Source organism: Ranitomeya variabilis, chromosome 2 (assembly GCF_051348905.1).
Source record: "Ranitomeya variabilis isolate aRanVar5 chromosome 2, aRanVar5.hap1, whole genome shotgun sequence".
In the NCBI taxonomy this organism is placed as follows: Eukaryota; Metazoa; Chordata; class Amphibia; order Anura; family Dendrobatidae; genus Ranitomeya; species Ranitomeya variabilis.
Window position 1 is genome coordinate 614,898,872 of NC_135233.1, and position 27,185 is coordinate 614,926,056.

Genomic DNA, 27,185 nt, shown 5'->3' on the forward strand with positions numbered 1-27,185 from the left:
GCCTAAAATTTGCCTTGAGAGATATGTACTAATGCGGCACACCGCACGCATGCCACAAGTATTACATTCACAACACACAGGTACCTCCGGTACCGGAAATAAACAGATGTGTCAAACTGGCCTTAGACATCACTGCCAACGTTGACCAAAGGGTTAAGCGTCCCAAAATCCCCTCATAATGATAGGCAGGGCATCATTTTACCTCAGGAAACCCTTTTCTCAGTCAATACACTAGTCAGGAGGCCATGCTGGGAACTGGAGTCCCCCAAAAGCTGCTATAGTTGGTTAGTGTACTGTTCACACTTACTGCGATCTTTGTGCTATATAATTCCAGTCACGGGCGCAGGTCCTTGATGTGGCGGATTTTACCTCACTGGCTGCAGTTCCCATATTGACCGCTAGGTTATCAGCGCACTATGCTTCATCCTGCGAGATCTGAGGTTGTTTGGTGCTCTCTGCTCGCCGTACTTGTAGTCTGGAACTTACCCTTTGCCCGTAGTTGTCTCCTGACACCGCGGAACCGTGGATCATGGCGAACGGCGGCTCCATCCAGATCCCCCGACGTCTGCCGCTGCTGCTCAACAGGGACGGAGTGCTGCTGCCGGGCTCCAGCATGCGGTGCAGCGTGGACACTCCCGGGAATATCGAGCTGGTGCGGAGCCGCCTACTGCGCGGAACCTCCCTGAAGAGCACGATCATCGGGGTCATCCCCAACACCAGGGACCCGGCCACCGACAGCGAGCAGCTGCCTGCCCTGCACAGGTGGGGATCGTCCGGGCATGGGGTGGCCACAAATCTGCAGTGCTAGGTTGTCAGAAGCTATACAAGCAGGGGGGTTGTCAGGAGCTATACAAGCAGGGGGGTTGTCAGGAGCTATACAAGGAGGGGGGTTGTCAGGAGCTATAAAAGGAGGGGGTTGTCAGGAGCTATGCAAGGAGGGGGTTGTCAGGAGCTATGCAAGGAGGGGGTTGTCAGGAGCTATAAAAGGAGGGAGGTTGTCAGGAGCTACAGTTATATGAAAAAGTTTGGGCACCCCTATTAATCTTAAGCTTAATGTTTTATAAAAATTGGGTTTTTTGCAACAGCTATTTCAGTTTCATATCTATATATATATAATTGTCTAAGGGTAACTTCCGTCTGTCCTTCTGTCACCGTTATTCGTTCGCTGATTGGTCTCGGCAGCTGCCTGTCATGGCTGCCGCGACCAATCAGCGACGCGCACAGTCCAGAAAAAAATGGCCGCTCCTTACTCCCCGCACTCACTGCCCGGCGCCCGCATACACCGCTCACACAGGGTCAATGCCGGCGGTAACGGACCGCGTTATGCCGCGGGTAACGCACTCCGTTACCGCTGCTATTAACCCTGTGTGTCCCCAACTTTGTACTATTGACGCTGCCTATGCGGCATCAATAGTACAAAATGTAATGTTAAAAATAATAAAAAAAAAAAAACCTGTTATACTCACCCTCCGCCGCCTTTCTCGCTCCTCGCCACGCTCCCCGGACCGCTCCATTACAACCGTCAGCTTGCGGTGAGGTCCCGTCCCAGGGCTGGTGTGCGGCAAGGACCTGCCATGACGTCTTCATAGGTCCTGCTCCCACCAGCCCTGGCACTTGCAATGGAACTCGGCTTCAGGAAAATGGCCGCCGCGATCTCGATCTGCGCACGCGCGGCATCCCGCGGCCATTTTCCTGAAGCCGAGCACTACCATCTGCACAGGATCCCAGGAAGAGGAGAGGCGGGCGGGACGCGGAGGAGCAGCGACAAGAATGGTGAGTATGATACACTACAAGGGGCCCTCGGATCGTTAGGTGAGTATGTTTATTTTTTATTTTTTGGACCTGTCACATACGTGCCTCGGTAATATACTACGTCACTGGGCAATATCCTACGTGGCTCTGCTGTATACTACGTGGCTGGGCAATATACTACGTGGCTGGGCAATATACTACGTGGCTGGGCAATATACTACGTGGCTGGGCAATATACTACGTGGCTGGGCAATATACTACGTGGCTGGGCAATATACTACGTGGCTGGGCAATATACTACGTGGCTGGGCAATATACTACGTGGCTGGGCAATATACTACGTGGCTGGGCAATATACTACGTGGCTGGGCAATATACTACGTGGCTGGGCAATATACTACGTGGCTGGGCAATATACTACGTGGCTGGGCAATATACTACGTGGCTGGACAATATACTACAAGGCTGGGCAATATACTACAAAGCTGTGCTGTATACTACGTGACTGGGCAATATACTATGTAGCTGGGCAATATACTATGTAGCTGGGCAATATACACTCACCGGCCACTTTATTAGGTACACCATGCTAGTAACGGGTTGGACCCCCTTTTGCCTTCAGAACTGCCTCAATTCTTCGTGGCATAGATTCAACAAGGTGCTGGAAGCATTCCTCAGAGATTTTGGTCCATATTGACATGATGGCATCACACAGTTGCCGCAGATTTGTCGGCTGCACATCCCAAAGATGCTCCATACAAGGCAGGATGGATCCATGCTTTCATGTTGTTTACACCAAATTCTGACCCTACCATCCGAATGTCGCAGCAGAAATCGAGACTCATCAGACCAAGCAACGTTTTTCCAATCTTCTACTGTCCAATTTCGATGAGCTTGTACAAATTGTAGCCTCAGTTTCCTGTTCTTAGCTGAAAGGAGTGGTACCCGGTGTGGTCTTCTGCTGCTGTAGCCCATCTGCCTCAAAGTTCGACGCACTGTGCGTTCAGAGATGCTCTTAGGCCTACCTTGGTTGTAACGGGTGGCGATTTGAGTCACTGTTGCCTTTCTATCAGCTCGAACCAGTCTGCCCATTCTCCTCTGACCTCTGGCATCAACAAGGCATTTCCGCCCACAGAACTGCCGCTCACTGGATTTTTTTTCTTTTTCGGACCATTCTCTGTAAACCCTAGAGATGGTTGTGCGTGAAAATCCCAGTAGATCAGCAGTTTCTGAAATACTCAGACCAGCCCTTCTGGCACCAACAACCATGCCACGTTCAAAGGCACTCAAATCACCTTTCTTCCCCATACTGATGCTCGGTTTGAACTGCAGGAGATTGTCTTGACCATGTCTACATGCCTAAATGCACTGAGTTGCCGCCATGTGATTGGCTGATTAGAAATTAAGTGTTAACAAGAAGTTGGACAGGTGTACCTAATAAAGTGGCCAGTGAGTGTACTATGTAGCTGGGCAATATACTATGTAGCTGGGCAATATACTATGTAGCTGGGCAATATACTATGTAGCTGGGCAATATACTATGTAGCTGGGCAATATACTATGTAGCTGGGCAATATACTATGTAGCTGGGCAATATACTATGTAGCTGGGCAATATACTATGTAGCTGGGCAATATACTACGTAGCTGGGCAATATACTACGTAGCTGGGCAATATACTACGTAGCTGGGCAATATACTACGTAGCTGGGCAATATACTACGTAGCTGGGCAATATACTACGTAGCTGGGCAATATACTACGTAGCTGGGCGATATACTACGTGGACATGCATATTCTAGAATACCCGATGCGTTAGAATCGGGCCACCATCTAGTATCTAATAACTGTTGGACACAGTAATGTTTCTGCCTTGAAATGAGGTTTATTGTACTAACAGAAAATGTGCAATCTGCATTCAAACAAAATTTGACAGGTGCATAAGTATGGGCACCGTTATCATTTTCTTGTTTTAAATACTCCTACCTACTTTTTACTGACTTACTAAAGCACTTTTTTTGGTTTTGTAACCTAATTGAGCTTTGAACTTCATAGCCAGGTGTATGCAATCATGAGAAAAGCTACTTAAAGTGGTCACTTGCAAGTTGTTCTCCTGTTTGAATCTCCTCTGAAGAGTGGCATCGTGGGCTCCTCAAAACAGCTGTCAAATGATCTGAAAACAAAGATTATTCAACATAGTTGTTCAGGGGAAGGTTTAAGAGATTTAACCTGTCAATTTCCACTGTGAGGAACATAGTAAGGAAATGGAAGAACACAGGTACAGTTCTTGTTAAGGCCAGAAGTGGCAGGCCAAGAAAAACATTAGAAAGGCAGAGAAGAAGAATGGTGAGATCAGTCAAGGACAATCCTCAGACCACCTCCAGAGAGCTGCAGCATCAACTTGCTGCAGATGGTGTCACTGTGCATCGGTCAACTATACAACGCACTTTGCACAAGGAGAAGCTGTATGGAAGAGTGATGCGAAAGAAGCCGTTTCTGCAAGCACGCCACAAACAGAGTCGGCCGAGGTATGCAAAAGCACATTTGGAGAAGCCAATTTCTTTTTGGAAGAAGGTCCTGTGGACTGATGAAACCAAGATTGAGTTGTTTGGTCATACAAAAAGGCATTATGCATGGCGGCAAAAAAACACAGCATGCCAAGAAAAACACTTGCTACCCACAGTAAAATTTGGTGGAGGTTCCATCATGCTTTGGGGCTGTGTGGCCAATGCCGGCACCGGGAATCTTGTTAACCCCTTCATGACCCAGCCTATTTTGACCTTAATGACCTGGCCATTTTTTGCAATTCTGACCAGTGTCCCTTTATGAGGTAATAACTCAGGAACGCTTCAACGGATCCTAGCGATTCTGAGATTGTTTTTTCGTGACATATTGGGCTTCATGATAGTGGTAAATTTAGGTCGATAATTTCTGAGTTTATTTGTGAAAAAAACGGAAATTTGGCGAAAATTTTGAAAATTTCGCAATTTTCACATTTTGAATTTTTATTCTGTTAAACCAGAGAGTTATGTGACACAAAATAGTTAATAAATAACATTTCCCACATGTCTACTTTACATCAGCACAATTTTGGAAACACATTTTTTTTTGCTAGGAAGTTATAAGGGTTAAAATTTGACCAGTGATTTCTCATTTTTACAACAAAATTTACAAAACCATTTTTTTTAGGGACCACCTCACATTTGAAGTCAGTTTGAGGGTTCTATATGGCTGAAAATACCCAAAAGTGACACCATTCTAAAAACTGCACCCCTCAAGGTGCTCAACCACATTCAAGAAGTTTATTAACCCTTCAGGTGTTTCACAGCAGCAGAAGCAACATGGAAGGAAAAAATTAACATTTAACTTTTTAGTCACAAAAATGATCTTTTAGCAACAATTTTTTTATTTTCCCAAGGGTAAAAGGAGAAACTGGACCACGAACTTTGTTGTCCAATTTGTCCTGAGTACGCTGATACCTCATATGTGGGGGTAAACCACTGTTTGGGCGCACGGCAGGGCTCGGAAGGGAAGGAGCGCCATTTGACGTTTTGAATGAAAAATTGGCTCCAATCTTTAGCGGACACCATGTCGCGTTTGGAGATCCCCTGTGTGCCTAAACATTGGAGCTCCCCCACAAATGATCCCATTTTGGAAACTAGACCCCCCAAGGAACTTATCTAGAAGCATAGTGAGCACTTTAAACCCTCAGGTGCTTCACAAATTGATCCGTAAAAATTAAAAAATACTTTTTTTTCACACAAAATTTATTTTAGCCTCAATTTTTTCATTTTCACATGGGCAACAGGATAAAATGGATCCTAAAATTTGTTGGGCAATTTCTCCTGAGTACGCCGATACCTCATATGTGGGGGTAAACCACTGTTTGGGTGCATGGCAAGGCTCGGAAGGGAAGGCGTGCCATTTGACTTTTTGAATGGAAAATTAGCTCCAATCGTTAGCGGACACCATGTCGTGTTTGGAGAGCCCCTGTGTGCTTAAACATTGGAGCTCCCCTACAAGTGACCCCATTTTGGAAACTAGACCCCCCAAGGAACTTATCTAGATGCATAGTGAGCACTTAAAACCCCAGGTGCTTCACAGAAGTTTATAACGCAGAGCCATGAAAATAAAAAATTATTTTTCTTTCCTGAAAAATGATTTTTAGCCCGGAATTTTTTATTTTCCCAAGGGTAATAGGAGAAATTGGACCCCAAACGTTGTTGTCCAGTTTGTCCTGAGTACGATGATACCCCATATGTGGGGGTAAACCACTGTTTGGGCGCACGGCAGGGCTCGGAAGGGAAGGCACGCCATTTGGCTTTTTGAATGGAAAATTAGCTCCAATCATTAGCGGACACTATGTCGCATTTGGAGAACCCCTGTGTGCCTAAACATTGAAGCTCCCCCACAAATGACCCCATTTTGGAAACTAGATCTCCCAAGGAACTAATCTAGATGTGTGGTGAGCACTTTGAACCCCCAAGTGCTTCACAGAAGTTTATAACGCAGAGCCATGAAAATAAAAATTTTTTTTTCTTTTCTCAAAAATGATTTTTTAGCCCACAATTTTTTAATTTCCCAAGGGTAACAGGAGAAATTGGACCCCAAAAGTTGTTGTACAGTTTCTCCTGAGTACGCTGATACCCCATATGTGGGGTTAAACCACTGTTTTGGCACACGTCGGGGTTCGGAAGGGAAGTAGTGACGTTTTGAAATGCAGACTTTGATGGAATGCTCTGCGGGCGTCACGTTGCGTTTGCAGAGCCCCTGATGTGCCTAAACAGTAGGAACTCCCCACAAGTGACCCCACTTTGGAAACTAGACCCCCAAGGGAACTTATCTAGATGTGTGGTGAGCACTTTGAACCCCCAAGTGCTTCACAGAAGTTTATAACGCAGAGCCGTGAAAATAATAAATGTGTTTTCTTTCCTCAAAAATATTTTTTTAGCCCAGAATTTTTTAATTTTCCCAAGGGTAACAGGAGAAATTTGACCCCAAAAGTTGTTGTCCAGTTTCTCCTGAGTACGCTGATACCCCATATGTGGGGGTAAACCACTGTTTGGGCGCACGTCGGGGCTTGGAAGGGAGGGAGCAGCATTTGACTTTTTGAATGCAAGATTGGCTGGAATCAATGGTGGCGCCATGTTGCGCTTGGAGACCCCTGATGTGCCCAACGCAGAGCCGTGAAAATAAAAAATCATTTTTTTTCCTCAAAAAAGATGTTTTAGCAAGCAATTTTTTATTTTCACAAGGGTAACAGGAGAAATTGGACCCCAATAGTTGTTGCCCAGTTTGTCCTGAGTACGCTGGTACCCCATATGTGGGGGTAAACCACTGTTTGGGCGCACATCGGGGCTTGGAAGGGAGGGAGCAGCATTTGACTTTTTGAATACAAGATTGACTGGAATCAATGGTGGCGCCATGTTGCGCTTGGAGACCCCTGATGTGCCTAAACAGTGGAAACCCCTCAATTCTAACTTCAACACTAACCCCAACACACCCCTAACCCTAATCCCAACTGTAGCCATAACCCTAACCACAACCCTAACCCCAACACACCCGTAACCCTAATCCCAACCCTAACCCTAATCCCAACCCTAACCACAACTGTAACCCCAACACACCCCTAACCCTATCCGTAACCCTAACCACAAGCCTAATCTTAACCCTATTTCCAACCCTAGCCCTAATTCCAACCCTAACTCTAATTCCAACCCTAACCCTAAGGCTATGTGCCCACGTTGCGGATTCGTGTGAGATTTTTCCGCACCATTTTTGAAAAATCCGCAGGTAAAAGGCACTGCGTTTTACCTGCGGATTTCCAGTGTTTTTTTGTGCGGATTTCACCTGAGGATTCCTATTGAGCAACAGGTGTAAAACGCTGCAGAATCCGCACAAAATTGAAATGCTGCGGAAAATACAACACAGCGTTTCCGCACGGTATTTTCCGCACCATGGGCACAGCGGATTTGGTTTTCCATAGGTGTACATGGTACTGTAAACCTGATGGAAAACTGCTACGAATTCGCAGCGGCCAATCCATTGCGGATCCGCGGCCAATCCGCTGCGGATCCGCGACCAATCCGCTGCGGATCCGCAGCCAAATCCCCACTGTGTGCACATGCCCTAACCCTACCCCTAACCCTAACCCTACCCCTAGTTCTAACCCTAGTTCTAACCCTAACCCTAGTGGAAAAAGAAAAAAAAATATTTTCTTTTTTTTTATTATTGTCCCTACCTATGGGGGTGATAAAGGGGGGGGTCATTTACTATTTTTTTTATTTTGATCACTGTGATAGGTTATATCTGTTATGGTTCTCAATGGCAAGAGAACATAGCCCAGCAAACATAAGAACTAGCTCTTGGAAGGATGGAAACTAAACTGACCATGAACTAAACCTGCCGCACAACTAACAGTAGCCGGGTAGCGTAGCCTGCGTTTTATCCCTAGACGCCCAGCGCCAGCCGGAGGACTAACTAATCCTGGCAGAGGAAAATATAGTCCTGGCTCACCTCTAGAGAAATTTCCCCGAAAGGCAGACAGAGGCCCCCACATATATTGGCGGTGATTTTAGATGAAAATGACAAACGTAGTATGAAAATAGGTTTAGCAAAATTGAGGTCCGCTTACTAGATAGCAGGAAGACAGAAAGGGCACTTTCATGGTCAGCTGAAAACCCTATGAAAACACCATCCTGAAATTACTTTAAGACTCTAGTATTAACTCATAACATCAGAGTGGCAATTTCAGATCACAAGAGCTTTCCAGACACAGAAACGAAACTACAGCTGTGAACTGGAACAAAATGCAAAAACAAACGAGGACAGAAGTCCAACTTAGCTGGGAGTTGTCTAGCAGCAGGAACATGCACAGAAAGGCTTCTGATTACAATGTTGACCGGCATGGAAGTGACAGAGGAGCAAGGCTAAATAGCGACTCCCACATCCTGATGGAAACAGGTGAACAGAGGGGATGAAGCACACCAGTTCAATTCCACCAGTGGCCACCGGGGGAGCCCAAAATCCAATTTCACAACATATATCGCAGTGATCAAAATATACCTGGGACGAATCTGCCGGCCGGCAGATTCGGCGGGCGCACTGCGCATGCGCCCGCCATTTTGGAAGATGGCAGCGCCCATGGAGAAGACGGACGGACGCCCGGAGGCTCGGTAAGTATGAGGGGGGGGTGATCTGAGCACGGGGGGGGGGGGGGGGCATCGGAGCACGGGGGGAGCGGACAGGACGACCTAGGGGGGCGGACCACATAACGGAGGACTGGGGAGGAGATCGGTGGGTGTGGGGGGGGGACAGATTAGGTTTTCCAGCAATGGCCGATGATATTGCAGCATCGGCCATGGCTGGATTGTAATATTTCACCAGTTTTCATAATGAAATATTACAAATCGCTCTGATTGGCTGTTTCACTTTCAACAGCCAATCAGAGCGATCGTAGCCACGGGGGGGGTGAAGCCACCCCCCCCTGGGCTGAAGTACCACTCCCCCTGTCCCTGCAGATCGGGTGAAATTGGAGTTAACCCTTTCACCCGATCTGCAGGGACGCGATCATTCCATGACGCCACATAGGCGTCATGGGTCGGATTGGCACCAACTTTCATGAAGCCTACGTGGCGTCAAAGGTCGGGAAGGGGTTAAAGTTGAGGGACGCATGGATTCCTCTCAGTATCAGCAGATTCTTGACAATAATGTTCATGAATCAGTGACAAAGTTGAAGTTACGCAGGAGATGGATCTTTCAGCAAGACAATGATCCAAAACACCGCTCCAAATCTACTCAGGCATTCATGCAGAGGAACAATTACACTGTTCTGGAATGGCCATCCCAGTCCCCAGACCTGAATATCATTGAACATCTGTGGGATCATTTGAAGAGGGCTGTCCATGCTCGGCGACCATCAAACTTAACTGAACTGGAATTGTTTTGTAAAGAGGAATGGTCAAAAATACCTTCATCCAGGATCCAGGAACTCATTAAAAGCTACAGGAATCGACTAGAGGCTGTTATTTTTGCAAAAGGAGGATCTACTAAATATTAATGTCACTTTTCTGGTGAGGTGCCCATACTTATGCACCTGTCAAATTTTGTTTGAATGCAGATTGCACATTTTCTGTTAGTACAATAAACCTCATTTCAAGGCAGAAACATTACTGTGTCCAACAGTTATTAGATATATGAAACTGAAATAGCTGTTGCAAAAAAAACAATTTTTATAAAACATTAAGCTAAAGATTAATAGGGGTGCCCAAACTTTTTCATATAACTGTATAAAAGGAGGGAGTTGTCAGGAGCTATAAAAGGAGGGAGGTTGTCAGGAGCTATAAAAGGAGGGGGTTGTCAGGAGCTATACAAGGAGGGAGGTTGTCAGGAGCTATACAAGGAGGGGGGGGTTGTCAGCAGCTCCTCTATGTGATAATACGTTGTTCCCCCCCCCCAATCTCCTCTGTGTTGATGCGTTGTCGTCCCCCATATCTCCTCTGTGTTGATGCATTGTCGTCCCCCCATATCTCCTCTGTGTTGATGCGTTGTCGTCACCCATATCTCCTCTGTGTTGATGCATTGTCGTCACCCATATCTCCTCTGTGTTGATGCATTGTCGTCCCCCCATATCTCCTCTGTGTTGATGCGTTGTCGTCCCCCCATATCTCCTCTGTGATGATGCGTTGTCGTCCCCCCATATCTTCTTCTGTGTTGATGCATTGTCGTCCCCCCATATCTCCTCTGTGATGATGCGTTGTCGTCCCCCCCCATATCTCCTCTATGTGATGATGCGTTGCCGTCCCCCCATATCTCCTCTCCGCAGCCTTTGGACTGTTTGCAAGCTCGGAGGTGAAGGTCGGACAATCGCTGAATTCTTTGGACCTTTGTACAATAAGTTATTGCTGGAGATAACTCTCAGAGATAAGGATCCTGCCTGCTCCAATATATGTCAGGGGTCAGCGTGCTGGCGAGTTTATGCAGAATTCTGTGGGTCTATGATGGACAGGGAATACAGAGGATTAGTCAATCTTGGTAGGCAGGGAAATTCACGGGTCGGCAGGTCTGTGCTTCAGGGGGGACCCCAGGGGTCGGCAGGTCTGTGCTGCAGGGGGGAGCCCAGGGGTCGGCGCGTCTGTGCCGCGGGGGCTGTGAGGCCCAGGGGTCGGCGGGTCTGTGCCGCGGGGACTGTGAGGCCCAGGGGTCGGCGGGTCTGTGCCGCGGGGGCTGTGAGGCCCAGGGGTCGGTGGGTCTGTGCCGCGGGGGCTGTGAGGCCCAGGGGTCGGCGGGTCTGTGCCGCGGAACCAGAGGGTCTAAAGGCAGCTGTCTGTCATAAGGGGCACAAAGGAAAGGCTTTGGTTAATATCTCTGGACTGACAGGATGTTACATGTGCCAGATTACCAGGATTCTGGATTACTGGACAGTGATAACTGTATAGATGTCGGATTACCAGTATTTCTCATCCCCTCCCCAAGTATTTCCTATGTTCTTCCCCGTAGGATCGGGACCGCCGCCTTGGCCGTGCAGGTGGTTGGCAGTAACTGGCCGAAGCCGCACTACACCTTGCTGGTGACGGGTCTGTGCCGCTTCCAGGTGGCGCAGGTCCTGAAGGAGCGGCCGTACCCAGTGGCCGAGGTGGAGCAGCTGGACCGGCTGGAGGAGCTGAGCAGTAAAGCCGAGGTTCAGGAGGCGCTGGGGGAGCTGTCGGAGCAGTTCTACAAGTACGCGGTGCAGGTGGGTGACGGGGAAGGCGTGGCCACTGCTCTCATCCTCCTCACCCAGCTTTCCCAGGATCGGAGTGGATTCTGACTTTCCTGTTTTCCCCTTTTAAGCTGGTGGAGATGTTGGACGGCTCGGTGCCCGCCGTCGCCAAACTGAAGAGACTGCTGAATAATCTGCCCAAGGAGTTTCTGCCAGACGTCCTGACGTCCATCATACGGACCAGCAATGAGGAGAAGCTGCAGGTCAGGACGCCTTCTCGCATAGCTTCTGGACTATTGGATGCCGGATGAGTGGAATTGTGACCAATGTGGCTTTATTACACCAGTATAACCAGTAAAGAAGATGTGGGGCAGCTCCTCAATTCCACAACCATGTGTCCAATCTGCAACATTGTGACAAAAACCTGCTGTGCGAAGCCATCATGAAAAGTTCTGCAAATTTCTAACAATTCTGCCCACGCGTACAGCGGCCGCCATGACTGGTCCCGGGCGCCCGGATATAAGAACTTTCTCAACTTTTTTTTTTTCTGCAGATTCTTGACGCTGTTGAACTGGAAGAAAGATTTAAAGTGACGATCCCGCTCCTGCTGCGTCAGATCGAGGGGTTAAAACTGCTCCACAAAGCCCGAAACCCCAAATTAGATGATGAGAAAAGGGTGAGTAACAGGAAGAGCTGGAAGGGAGAGGGATGTGGATTGTCATCACTGATACATTGTAACAGACCCAGCTGCGAGTCAGCAGGACTTGTGTTCAAGATCAGAAGTGTTTCCATTCGCTGATGGCAAGCAGAGATACTGAAAATGGGGGATTCAATAAAAAAACAAATTATCACCCTAATTGTTTGAGGAGGAAGCAGGGAAGTAATGCCATCACCGACAGTCCCCTCCATTATCTTCAGATCATTGCGATCCGTCCCCTGAGGAAGCTCGGAGGAGGAGCGGCGAAACAGCATTCACTGGAGAGCACAGATGACGATGACGAGGATTCCGATGACAACATCTTGTTGGAGAAGAAGATAAAGTTATGCAGCATGCCGGAGCCGGCCCTGAAGGTGTGCATGAAGGAGATGAAGAGGTGAGGATTAGAGACCCTCATATAATGTCACCCCTCCCCCATCACTGACTGTGTATTATATACATTATTATCATCCACCAGGCTGAAAAAAATGCCGCAATCCATGCCGGAGTATGCGCTAACCAGAAACTATCTGGAGCTAATGTCTGAACTGCCCTGGAGCAAAAGTAGCACAGGTGAGAGCCATCATATCTGACCGCCACAATCTACAGGAATATAACTACTATAATACTGCTCCTATGTACAAGAATATAACTACTATAATACTAAGGAAAAGCAGAAGTCCAGCGTGGGTGATGTCCATAAAAAATACCTTTTATTCCATTTTCGTTAAAAGCACATAAATCCAAAGTCCATCTTCATATCCATAGACACAAAAACTTATTTGAGTCCTATATGGCAGCCCTCTTTCATTTTATTTTTATCACAATGAGTAAGGCGGCAAGACCGTTGAAACGCGTTTGATTTTAATGCACTGTAAGCCTGTGACTGTCACTGGTATGAATCACCCGTTTTTGTGTCTATGGATATGAAGATGGACTTTGGATTTATGTGCTTTTAACGAAAATGGAATAAAAGGTATTTTTTATGGACATCACCCACGCTGGACTTCTGCTTTTCCTTCATATTACTTGCAGCACTGCATGATCCGTGCGCTGGGACTGAGAGGAGGTGAGCTGACCTTCGTTGCTTTTTCTTTACTATAATACTACTCCTATGTAAAAGAATATAACTACTCTAATACTGCCCCTATGTAAAAGAATATAACTACTATAATACTGCCCCTATGTACAAGAATATAACTACTATAATACTGTCCCCTATGTACAAGAATATAACTACTATCATACCCAAAACGACTTTTTGAAACCTTAAACTAACTCCCTCCTGAAACCTAAAATACAGGCCCCCATCACCAACCTCAGCGGTGAGGATATGGCCACTTATTTCTTAGAAAAAATCAACCACATCCATCAGGATATCTCAGCCCAATCTCCTCAGTGCCTGGATCCCCTTCCCTGCCGCACCTCAAGCTCATTAGACATCTTTGAGCCTGTTTCAGAAGACGTCTCCAAGCTCCTCGCTTCTGCTCGGCCTACAACCTGCAACAGTGACCCCATTCCTTCACATATCCTGCAGTCTCTCTCACCAGTGGTCACCACTCACCTGACTAAAATATTTAACCTCTCTCTTTCTTCAGGTATCTTTCCCTCCTCATTTAAACATGCCATCATAACCCCTTTACTTAAAAAGCCATCCCTGGACCAGAACTGCACTGCTAACTACAGACCTGTCTCTAACCTTTCCTTCATCTCGAAACTCCTGGAACGCTTGGTCCACTCCCGTCTAATCCGCTATCTCTCAGATAACTCTCTTCTTGACCCCTTACAATCTGGTTTCCACTCTTTACACTCCACTGAAACTGCCCTCACTAAAGTCTCTAATAATCTAATAACCGCTAAATCCAAAGGTCATTGCTCTCTGCTGATTTTCCTGGATCTCTCTGCCGCATTTGACCCTGTGGATCACCAGCTCCTTCTCACGATGCTTCGCTCCAGAGGCCTCAAGGACACAGCCCTCTCCTGGTTCTTCTCCTACCTCTCTGACCGCTCCTTCACTGTATCTTTTGCTGGCTCCTTGTCCTCTCCTCGTCCCCTTACTGTTGGGGTTCCGCAAGGCTCAGTCCTAGGCCCCCTCCTCTTCTCTCTTTACACGGCCCCTATTGGACAAACAATCAGCAGATTTGGGTTCCAGTATCATCTCTATGCTGATGACACCCAATTATACACTTCTTCCCCCGACATCACCCCTACCCTAATTCAAAATACCAAGGATTGTCTGTCTGCTGTCTCTAACATCATGTCCTCCCTCTACCTGAATCTAAATCTCTCCAAAACGGAACTTCTTGTGTTTCTCCCTTCTACTAACCTCACTCTACCCAACATCGAAATTACCGTGGAGGGGTCCACCATAACTCCCAAGCAGCATGCCCGCTGTCTTGGGGTCATACTCGACTCCGAACTTTCCTTTACTCCCTATATCCGATCACTCACTCGCTCTTGTCACCTGCATCTTAAAAACATCACCAGAATCCGACTTTTTCTCACCGTTGAAACTGCTAAGACTCTTCCTGTCGCTCTTATTCATTCCCGTCTGGACTACTGCAACTCTCTTCTGATCGGTCTCCCTCTTACCAAACTTTCTCCTCTCCAATCCATCTTGAATGCTGCAGCCAGGGTCATATTTCTGTCTAGCCGCTTCACTGATGCCTCCATCTTGTGCCAGTCATTACACTGGCTACCCATTCGCTACAGGGTCCAGTATAAACTCATCTCTCTCACCCACAAAGCTCTCCACAGTTCTGCACCACCTTATATCTCCTCTCTCATCTGTCTATCGCCCTACACGTGCCCTCCGTTCTACAAACGACCTAAGACTAACATCCCCCGTATTCTGAACCTCGCACCTCCGTCTCCAAGACTTCTCTCCTGCTGCGCCAGCTCTCTGGAATGCACTTCCCCAGACAATCAGACTGATACCTAGCCCCAACCTATTCAAGCGCGCTTTAAAAACCCATCTTTTCAAACAAGCCTACCACATCAACTACTCAGTAAACTAACTTTGCCCTGTTCCCTCCTTCCAAATAATACTCTGAATCTGCACCCTACTATTCATCTGTCCCCACACCCTCCATACACACGATTAACTGCACTTGACTATTGCACTTAAACACACGGGCTGATGACCGGATCATGCAGCTTTGTATGAAAATCCCTATTTATTATAATTGCCAGACCTGAAATAACAAGCACTTTTCACCTATTGTGTTCCCCATTTCCTTGTAGATTGTAAGCTTGCGAGCAGGGACCTCACTCCTAATGTCACAGTTTAAATTGTCTTATTGAATTTATTGTCTGTACATGTCCCCACTTAATTGTAAAGTGCTGCGGAATATGTTGGCGCTATATAAATAAAAATTATTATTATTAAAAAATTATTATTAATACTGCTCCTATGTACAAGAATATAACTACTATAATACTGCCCCTATGTACAAGAATATAGCTACTATAATACTGCCCCTATGTACAAGAATAGAACTACTATAATACTGCTCCTATGTACAAGAATAGAACTACTATAATACTGCTCCTATGTATAAGAATAGAACTACTATAATACTGCCCATATGTACAAGAATAGAACTACTATAATACTGCCCCTATATACCAGAATATAACTACTATAATACTGCCCCCTATGTACAAGAATATAAATACTATAATACTGCCCCTATGTACAGTTATATAACTGCTATAATGCCACCTATTTGTGGATTTTCTCCTCGTCTTCTGTATTGCCGGCTGTTAGTTTGGGTGTGTGTTGTGATCAGTGAGTATAGCGCCCCCGTGTGTTTGGCAGCTGCTGTGTTGTGGTGTCACGGGTCTGGGTAGTGTTGTTTCTTCCCACGCTCGCTGTCAGATGACGGTTCTTGCTCTCGGCACTATGTGCAGTGATATTCGTCATTCTTTCATGTTCGGGGTTAATCGTCCTCTGCTCCTCGCTGTTGTTATAGTCCTTTCCCGTGTAACCGCCGACTTCGCAGACTTTCTGCGCTTGTTATCTGGTGTCAGCAGTCGGAGCAGCTGTTAGTTTAGGAATGGATCCAATGCTGGCAGCAGTGACGCACATCGCCGTCCTGCACTGATTCCGGGTACTCTTCCCATGGGAACGCTGCAGGACGCAGAGCGCGGACGCACCTTCTTCTGCCTCCGGCGCGTCTTGTTCTGCATCGGGTGTTCCCAATTAAAGGGGCAGTCGCTCTATTAACACTGATGAGATCTATCAGCTATGTGTTACTGGTGGGACCCCGCAGACGACTACTGCAGTTCACCTGGCTGGAGAAGTCCATTAAGGGAGTTTACCACAATCATTGCTCTGTCTCCATCAGCCTGATAGGCAGAGATTGAGCGGCGGTGCTGCTGCAGCAATGAGGAGTGAGGGCTTATTCTAGTGATCATGGGGGTCCCAGCAATCAGCAGCCATCGCCCAGTGAGAACTGGTGTTAGTTAGCGCTATGGTTCAAACATTTTCCCCAGCGGCTGCCCTGATGCCGCCGTTTTTTCCCCAGCGGCTGCCCTGATGCCGGCATTTTTCCCCAGCGGCTGCTCTGATGCCGGCATTTTTCCCCAGCGGCTGCTCTGATGCCGGCATTTTTCCCCAGCGGCTGCTCTGATGCCGGCATTTTTCCCCAGCGGCTGCTCTGATGCCGGCATTTTTCCCCAGCGGCTGCTCTGATGCCGGCATTTTTCCCCAGCGGCTGCTCTGATGCCGGAATTTTTCCCCAGCGGCTGCTCTGATGCCGGCATTTTTCCCCAGCGGCTGCTCTGATGCTGGCATTTTTCCCCAGCGGCTGCTCTGATGCCGGCATTTTTCCCCAGCGGCTGCTCTGATGCCGGCATTTTTCCCCCAGCGGCTGCTCTGATGCCGGCGTTTTTCTCCAGCGGCTGCCCTGGTGCCGGCGTTTTTTCCCCAGCGGCTGCCCTGATGCTGGTGTTTTTTTGTTTTTTTTCCCCAGCAGCTGCCCTGATGGTGGCTTTTTTTTTTCCCCCAGCGGCTGTCCTGATGCCAGCGTTTTTTTCCCCAGTGGCTGCTTTGGTGCCGGCGGTTTTTCTCAGCGGCTGCTCTGGTGCCTTAAAATTTTGCTCCAGACAGCTGCAGTTAAACTCTGTTGTAATAATGGGCGATAATATTTTGCAGTTTTGAAAATGAAATTTTTACTTTTTTTTGTGTGCCTTTTTGCTGCTTATTATGTGAGTCTGCAGTAACAGTGAGTCACCAGCAGGTGGCAGCAGAGCACCGACAGTGACTCATTACATAACCTGTTTACAGGCTGCAACACAAAAATCTCCCAATTTCCAGCCCCCCCTCCATCCCCTCCATTCTCTCCGGGCCAAATACTTAGTTTATTGGATATTGTTATTTTAAGGCTTTTCCTTGTCTTTTGCATTTTCTTTGACCAGGAGCCGGGCTCTGTGCGGTGCAGACGTTGCGTGCAGCATTGTGTATTGTTTAGTGTTGCCCCTGCCTCCTGCAGATTCCTGGGCTGGTTGGGACTGTAGGAGGATCACAAGTCTGGGGTCTATGTTTAGATTGGGAGGCTGGACGCAGCAGATGGACGTCGTGCACAATAGATGCAATGTTTCTGGGTTTTTCTTTTCATGTTTTCACTGAACATAAAATAGTTATCTTTGGGGCTAATGTATAAAGTATTGTCCCCTTCTCCTCATTTTGGGGATGTTTGTGCATGTTGCTTTATACATGAGCCGAGAAGATAACAGGGGGCACAAACAGACCTAAAATCAGGAGAGGGGGCCAATACTTTATACATGAGCCGATGAAGATATTGGCCCCTTCTCCTGATTTTCAGTATGATTGTGCCCCACCCCCCATTATCTTCTCGGCTCATGTATAAAGTATTGGCCCCTTCTCCTCATTTTGGGGATGTTTGTGCCCCTTTATCTTCAGGGCTCATGTATAAAGTATTGGACCCTTCTCATGATTTTAGGTATGATTGTGCCCCCCCCCCCCCCCATAGTCTTTTCGGCTCATGTATAAAGTATTGTCCCCTTTTCCTCATTTTGGGGATGTTTGTGCCCCCATTATCTTCAGGCCATGTTCACACAGTGCGTTTTTTACCGCGGAACCGCGGCGGTTTTGCCGCTGCGGTTCCGCAGCTGTTTTCCATGCAGGGTACAGTACACTGTACCCTATGGAAAACAGGACACACTGTGCACATGGTCCGGAAATTTAAAAAAAAAAGCCGTGCTGAATAGCTCCCGGAAAAAAGAAGGAGCATGTCAATTCTTCTTCCTGAACCGCAGCGGTTCTGCACCCATAGACCTCCATTGTGAGGTCAAAATCGCAGTAAAACACGCAGATCAAAAATATATCTGCGTGTTTTACTGCGGTTTGATGTGCAGAACCGCTGCTGCAGGAAGTGCGGGGAAGCCGGCGGAAGTGCGGGGCCGGAAGTGCGTGGGCGGAGAGACATGGAGGCATAGCGTCGCATGGGGATCGTGTCGGCCGTTTGATTGATTTGGTATGTGTGTGTGTGTGTGTGTGTGTGTGTGTGTGTGTGTGTGTGTGTGTGTGTGTGTGTCCCCCCATGCGACGATAGTGCCTCCATTGTGCTAAGTCGCCGTATGGGACTACTACTCCCATCCGGTATTAGGATGGGAGAGTTGTCCCTGTGTCCGGCGACTTAGCACAATAGTAAAGTTTACACCAAACACCTACACACAATACACATACATGACACACAGTACAGTACATACAACACATAACACAGAGTATATACTCACCAACAGCACACTTGTAGGCGAAGCCCTCGATCCTCCAGGAAAAAATCCAAAAATAATAAATCCAATCCATACTCCCTGTCCGCAGAATCCATAAAACGAGTGTCCCACGCCGATCGGCTGCTCTCCGGCGATACACTGCCAGGAGCGAAGCTCCTAGCAGTGTATCGCGTACTGTTCCGGAGTTCAATGACTCCGGCGTCTCGGTTAACAGCAGTACAGCTGCGTTGAACTTTCCCACGCAGCACTGCCGTTAAGCGAGAGTGCCGGGGTCAATGACCGCCGGTAAACTCGCTCGCGCATGCGCAGTGACACACCGACAGGAACTATGGCTCCTGTCAGTGTGTTGCTGCATCCGTGGAGAGCAGACATATCTCTGGATGTGTCTGTTCTCCATGGAAAATCTTCGTGGGATACGTGGATACTTAAATACGTGACACGTGTCACTTAAATACGTGGCACGTGGCACTTAAATACGTGGCACGTGGCACTTAAATACGTGGCACGTGGCACTTAAATACGTGGCACGTGGCACTTAAATACGTGGCACGTGGCACTGAAATACGTGGCACGTGGCACTTAAATACGTGATACGTGGCACTGAAATACGTGGCACGTGGCACTTAAATACGTGGCACGTGGCACTGAAATACGTGGCACTTAAATACGTGATACGTGGCACTGAAATACGTGGCACGTGGCACTTAAATACGTGGCACGTGGCACTGAAATACGTGGCACGTGGCACTGAAATACGTGGCACGTGGCACTGAAATACGTGGCACGTGGCACTGAAATACGTGGCACGTGGCACTGAAATACGTGGCACGTGGCACTGAAATACGTGGCACGTGGCACTGAAATACGTGGCACTTAGGCTATGTTCACATTTGCGTTGTGCGCCGCAGCGTCGGCGCCGCAACACACAACGCAAAGTGAAACGCAGCAAAACGCATGCACAACGCTGTGTTTTGCGCCGCATGCGTCCTTTTTTTGATTGATTTTGGACGCAGCAAAAATGCAACTTGCTGCGTCCTCTGCGCCCGGATGCGTGCGCTGCAGTGACGCATGCGGCGCAAAACGCGGAGCGCTGTCATTCAAAACACGTCCACTCATTTTGGTGTTTAGTCCCAAAATGGAGGATGGAAGAAGAAAAGGGTTGGACAAGGAAATGACATCATTTTTTTTTTTTTTTTCCCCCCACTGCAGTAAACTTTATTTCTGTCAAACACAGACAATCTGCAGACAAAACTGCATCAAAAAACGCACTAAAAAACGCACTAAAAAACGCACTAAAAAAACGCACTAAAAACGCACCAAAAACGCACCAAAAAACGCACCTGCGTTTTCTGCAGAGACCTGCAGTTTCAGTCAGGAAAAAAAAAGGATGGAAATCCTGAACGTGTGAACATAGCCTCAGGGCTCATGTATAAAGTATTGGCCCCTTCTCCTGATTTTAGGTATGATTGTGCCCCCCATAGTCTTTTCGGCTCATGTAGAAAGTATTAGCCTCTTCTCCTCATTTTGAGGATGTTTGTGCCCCCATTTTCTTTGGGGCTCATGTGCCCGTTATCTGGAGGATCTCTGGAGATCCAGTACAGCGCACCTTCCCACAGGCGCAGAGTTTCTCTGTTTTTCTCGGTCGTCCGTGTTACATCAACATTGCGATTTCAGGAAAAGAAAATAAGAGTTTTGGAGACGGCGTCAGATGGGAGTTTGGTGCGGAGCCAGCGCATTGTTCCTGCAGAGCGAGGAGGAACGTTTAGGTACAGGGGGGAGAAAAACATCGCCCCGTTCCCAGGGGAGGCCCGACATTCCTGCCGGGTGACACAGACCTAAAAATGAGACCAACTGCACGGAGAAGTCACGGGCCGGCCGGCACCCAGCTGTCCATGTAGCCGAAAGTCGCATGTGCATCAGGCGCCTCAGCGGATCCCGGCTGACCCCATTGTGGTCACTATGGTCCGCTGGGCCAGGATGGGATCTTTGAATGCCGGCACCGCATCCTGGGGTATATTATAATGGTATATAAAGTCAGACTTGTAATATTGGGGCACCGGCCCTTTAACAACTGACAAGTGCTGGGATTTTGTTACAATAGGAAATTGTATCAAGACTTTAGTTTATTACAAAGTAACGTTTCCACAGTATGGGTTATTGTACAGGGCATGCTGGGGCTTGTAGTTCTCCTGTGCACTTATATACCCCCTCTATGACTCTCTCCGTAGATCGCCTGGATATCCGCGCGGCCCGGATCCTGCTGGATAACGATCACTACGCCATGGCGAAGCTGAAGAAGAGAGTCCTGGAGTACCTGGCCGTCCGTCAGCTGAAGAACAATCTGAAGGGCCCAATCCTGTGCTTCGTGGGGCCCCCGGGGGTCGGGAAAACAAGTGTCGGAAGATCCATCGCCAAGACGCTGGGGAGAGAGTTCCACCGGATCGCGCTGGGAGGGGTCTGCGACCAGTCGGATATCCGCGGACACAGGTGGAAAACATTCGTGTTTACAGCTGAGGGTTTGTTGCAGTTGCTTCCAGTCTGGTCTCCGGATTAATCTGCGCTGACACACAGTAACAAACCTTCAGCTGTGAGAAGTCTATGGTGTTATTGCTGTAAACTGCTTGTGAACAGGGAAGTGTCAATGGCGGGGATCCATTTTATTCATGGCTGCGGCAGAGGAAAGGACCGTCAGCGAGGATTACTTTCTAGGATCCAGCCCTGGCTGCACGGAGATGACATGCATGCTCAGCCAGAGGGAGCGTGCATATGTATGGGGGGTGATGTGCGTATGTCTGTGTCATACAGCTGCTTCTGTTCGCAGGCGCACCTACGTTGGCAGCATGCCTGGGCGCATCATCAACGGGCTGAAGAGCGTTGGCGTGAATAATCCAGTCTTCCTCCTGGATGAGGTGGATAAGCTCGGAAAGAGCCTGCAGGGAGACCCGGCCGCCGCGCTGCTGGAGGTGAGCGATGCGGTGCGGCCATGTGTGCCCCCAGAGCACTGGCCGATAACAGAGAGTAATAGATTGTATTAACCTTTCTCTAATGGCTGATAACAGGGAGCGTCAAAGGATGCAGCCGGGGATAATCGCACATATCTCACCGCTGCCTCCAATCATCAGGACAATTCTGCATTTGGGTGATGGACAAGCCCGCAGTTATTGGGGGCCTCACAGTGAGCGTATGGTATATACACCTCCGATTCCAACACATGGAATGTAGGTCTTTTATAAGTTTGAGATCCGCAACTTTCAGGATATCTTCATCCCTGGAGGTCCCAGGCGGTAGATATTGTTTTTTATCACGATTCTAACTTTCTATAGAGATGAAACATGGCATGGATAGCATCATCCATCAGACCATTTTTAGTTGGAGCAGTTAGAATGGCCTTACTGTGATGTAAGTGAACGCGTTATGTTTGTCCCTTCGCTGCGACGCTGGAAATATATCTCCCATAAATATCGGATCGGTGTAAACCCCAAAATTCATCACTGACCGCTGGCTCCAAAACTTCTCAGAACAATGCTTTGATCACAGAAAGTTCTAGCCTGGAACGTGTGCTTATCGGCCCCTCAGTAAACGGATCGGAGTCTTCGTTTCTGTCTTTCGGAGCAAATCTCCTGTTGTAAATACCTCATCACTTCAGAAGGCCCCTTCATCAATAGAGGTTAAAGTGTCAGCTCTTTATCACTTTACCCACTTATAATTAATCCCATATGTTCAATGTGAGGATGATCTGTCCTCTCTCCGGAGATGATGTGATCGGGGGAGAATCTCTGGGGAGTAGTAGTCCTGATAATGCATTCTGGGGAGGAGTAGTCCAGATAATGTAATTTGGGGAGTAGTAGTCCTGATGAGCTGATTGGGGGAGAATCTTTGGGGAGTAGTAGTCCTTCTCGTGGCTTTCTTATCCCTAGAAGATGCCTGCAAATATCTACCGAGATCACAACCAGCTGTGGTCGGGAATGTACCCTGGGGCGATGGAGGACGGCGTCCGACACCCTGTGAGGTCATGCGTCATCCTGTCCGGTCACATCTGTACAGCAGTCAGGTCCAGATGTGGGGAAAATGCTTAAATAGCAACTCCCTTTGCTCTAAAACGCTGCAGGTTTTGTTTTCTTTTTACTCCTAAAAGAAATTGCTGCTATGTAATTACTATTTAAGCGATTGCCCGACATTGCACTGAGCTGTACCTCCAGCGTTCACATCAGACTCATCCACAATATATCGTGGTAAGAGGACGGCCGGGCGGACCTCCCTTTGCTCTCTGTTATTCCAGCACCTCATCACTCGCTCTCACTTTATGATCGCTCTTAAGCTCCATCGTAAAAAGCAGATTTTGTTTTACTTTCTCTTCTCCCAAAGCTGCGCGTCCTCAGCTCCACATTAACTTCATGTGTTCTTTACCAAAACCAAAGACGCTGCATAACAGTGAATGGGAGACACAACCAAATGTCTACAGCGTCCCGTACATGGTGAGCACTACAAAGCCCAGCATGTCCGCTCAGTATGTGTCCGGGTCTCCATGGCTGATAAATAATGAGTAATCACATGTCACGACATAAGAAGAAGCGCAAAGATCCGGAGGAGTCAGGAACAGAAAGCGAAAAGTGTTTATAGGAGGCAGAGATTTACTGCATGAGATAGACGTTATCTGCAAGATATGGCCATATTCCACATACCAACTGATAATAAGTGATAAAGTACAGCAGAGTAATAGGAAAGTATAGGATATAACTACTACAATACTTCTCCTATGTACAGGAATATCTAATATATAATTGCCTAGAATACTACTTCCGGCAATTTGTGCCAACTTCCGTGGCTTTGTCCGGAGATAATGTCCGGAGATAAGTGACGTCACCAGCGTCCTACACCCGCTCAGGGTGGACAAAGATATATGCCTTCGTGGTGCGCGGCACTTTTCTGATTGGTTGCCGCCTGCCGCGAGCGACCAATCAGAAATGTGCCGTACTGTCAAGAATTGTCAAGAGCTGGTGAGTGCAGCCATTTTTTGTTCTTTCTTACTATTATTTATTAATTGTATTATTCTTACATTTGAATAAATAAAGTATATATGGATTCTAGACTCCCGATTCTTTAGAATCGGGCTGCCATCTAGTAACTACTATAATACTGTTCCTATGTACAAGAATATAACTACTATAATACTGCCCCTATGTAAAAGAATATAACTACTATAATACTGCCCCCTATGTACAAGAATATAACTACTATACTACTGTCCCTATGTTCAAGAATATAACTACTATAATACTGTCCCTATGTGCAAGAATATAACTATATAACTACTATAATACTGTCCCTATGTACAAGAATATAACTACTATAATACTGTCCCTATGTACAAGAATATAACTACTATAATACTGCCCCCCTATGTACAAGAATATAACTACTATAATACTGCTCCCATGTACAAGAATATAACTACTATAATACTGTCCCTATGTGCAAGAATATAACTATATAACTACTATAATACTGTCCCTATGTACAAGAATATAACTACTATACTACTGTCCCTATGTTCAAGAATATAACTACTATAATACTGTCCCTATGTGCAAGAATATAACTATATAACTACTATAATACTGTCCCTATGTACAAGAATATAACTACTATAATACTGTCCCTATGTACAAGAATATAACTACTATACTACTGTCCCTATGTACAAGAATATAACTACTATAATACTGCCCCCCTATGTACAAGAATATAACTACTATAATACTGCCCCCCTATGTACCAGAATATAACTACTATAATACTGTCCCTATGTGCAAGAATATAACTACTATAATACTGTCCCTATGTACAAGAATATAACTACTATACTACTGTCCCTATGTTCAAGAATATAACTACTATAATACTGCTCCCCTATGTACAAGAATATAACTACTATAATACTGCCCCCTATGTACAAGAATATAACTACTATAATACTGCCCCCTATGTACAAGAATATAACTACTATAATACTGTCCCTATGTACAAGAATATAACTACTATACTACTGTCCCTATGTTCAAGAATATAACTACTATAATACTGTCCCTATGTGCAAGAATATAACTATATAACTACTATAATACTGTCCCTATGTACAAGAATATAACTACTATAATACTGTCCCTATGTACAAGAATATAACTACTATAATACTGCCCCCCTATGTACCAGAATATAACTACTATAATACTGTCCCTATGTGCAAGAATATAACTATATAACTACTATACTACTGTCCCTATGTTCAAGAATATAACTACTATAATACTGCTCCCCTATGTACAAGAATATAACTACTATAATACTGTCCCTATGTACAAGAATATAACTACTATAATACTGTCCCTATGTACAAGAATATAACTACTATAATACTGCCCCCCTATGTACAAGAATATAACTACTATAATACTGCCCCCTATGTACAAGAATATAACTACTATAATACTGCCCCCTATGTACAAGAATATAACTACTATAATACTGCCCCCTATGTACAAGAATATAACTACTATAATACTGCCCCTATGTACAATAATAACTACTATAATACTGCCCCCCTATGTACAAGAATATAACTACTATAATACTGTCCCTATGTGCAAGAATATAACTATACACTCACCGGCCACTTTATTAGGTACACCATGCTAGTAACGGGTTGGACCCCCTTTTGCCTTCAGAACTGCCTCAATTCTTCGTGGCATAGATTCAACAAGGTGCTGGAAGCATTCCTCAGAGATTTTGGTCCATATTGACATGATGGCATCACACAGTTGCCGCAGATTTGTCGGCTGCACATCCCAAAGATGCTCCATACAAGGCAGGATGGATCCATGCTTTCATGTTGTTTATGCCAAATTCTGACCCTACCATCCGAATGTCGCAGCAGAAATCGAGACTCATCAGACCAAGCAACGTTTTTCCAATCTTCTACTGTCCAATTTCGATGAGCTTGTACAAATTGTAGCCTCAGTTTCCTGTTCTTAGCTGAAAGGAGTGGTACCCGGTGTGGTCTTCTGCTGCTGTAGCCCATCTGCCTCAAAGTTCGACGCACTGTGCTTTCAGAGATGCTCTTAGGCCTACCTTGGTTGTAACGGGTGGCGATTTGAGTCACTGTTGCCTTTCTATCAGCTCGAACCAGTCTGCCCATTCTCCTCTGACCTCTGGCATCAACAAGGCATTTCCGCCCACAGAACTGCCGCTCACTGGATTTTTTTTCTTTTTCGGACCATTCTCTGTAAACCCTAGAGATGGTTGTGCGTGAAAATCCCAGTAGATCAGCAGTTTCTGAAATACTCAGACCAGCCCTTCTGGCACCAACAACCATGCCACGTTCAAAGGCACTCAAATCACCTTTCTTCCCCACACTGATGCTCGGTTTGAACTGCAGGAGATTGTCTTGACCATGTCTACATGCCTAAATGCACTGAGTTGCCGCCATGTGATTGGCTGATTAGAAATTAAGTGTTAACAAGAAGTTGGACAGGTGTACCTAATAAAGTGGGCGGTGAGTGTATAACTACTATAATACTGTCCCTATGTACAAGAATATAACTACTATAATACTGTCCCTATGTACAAGAATATAACTACTATAATACTGTCCCTATGTACAAGAATATAACTACTATAATACTGCCCCCCTATGTACAAGAATATAACTACTATAATACTGTACCTATGTACAAGAATATATATATATATATATATATATATATATATATATATATATATATATATATATATATATATATATATATATATATATATATATATAATAATTGTCTAAGGGTTTTTCTGTCTGTCCTGGAAATCCCGCGTCTCTGATTGGTCGAGGCCGCCAGGTTATATACTACGTGGGCTGTGCTATATACTACGTGGGCCTTGCAATATACTACATGGCTGTGTTATATGCTACATGGCTGTGTTATATACTACGTGGGCTGTGTTATATACTATGTGGGCTGTGCTATATGCTACGTGGGCTGTGTTATATTTCTCTGCTGTATCTGTGCATCATGAATCGTGGTATGTGTTAAAGGGGGGGGGCCCCACTGAGACTCTTTCGCCAAGAGCCCTCAAAAACCTGGAGCTGGCCCTGGCTTCACCGATTGGTCGCATCAGGCCGGCCGCGCGACCAATCAGCGACCAGCGCAGTCCGGCTGCGAATTGGCGCGGGATTTGAACCACGCTTCGCTGATTGGTCGCGGCCAGCCGGCCGAATCCTGTGTAT

The 27,185-nt window shown here is 46.6% G+C and overlaps 1 protein-coding gene across 1 annotated transcript in view; it reads left to right on the plus strand.

Moving 5' to 3' along the window:
* Positions 1–352: 352 nt before the first annotated feature.
* LONP2 (lon peptidase 2, peroxisomal) overlaps positions 353–27,185 on the plus strand; it is a 41,066-nt gene continuing 14,233 nt past the window's right edge. The window contains exons 1-8 of the mRNA XM_077288755.1: positions 353–762; positions 11,250–11,484; positions 11,583–11,714; positions 12,005–12,127; positions 12,370–12,545; positions 12,627–12,721; positions 21,136–21,394; positions 21,729–21,870. Coding sequence (XP_077144870.1) covers positions 530–762; positions 11,250–11,484; positions 11,583–11,714; positions 12,005–12,127; positions 12,370–12,545; positions 12,627–12,721; positions 21,136–21,394; positions 21,729–21,870 — 1,395 coding nt within the window. The 5' untranslated portion in view covers positions 353–529. The remainder of the gene's footprint in view (positions 763–11,249; positions 11,485–11,582; positions 11,715–12,004; positions 12,128–12,369; positions 12,546–12,626; positions 12,722–21,135; positions 21,395–21,728; positions 21,871–27,185) is intronic.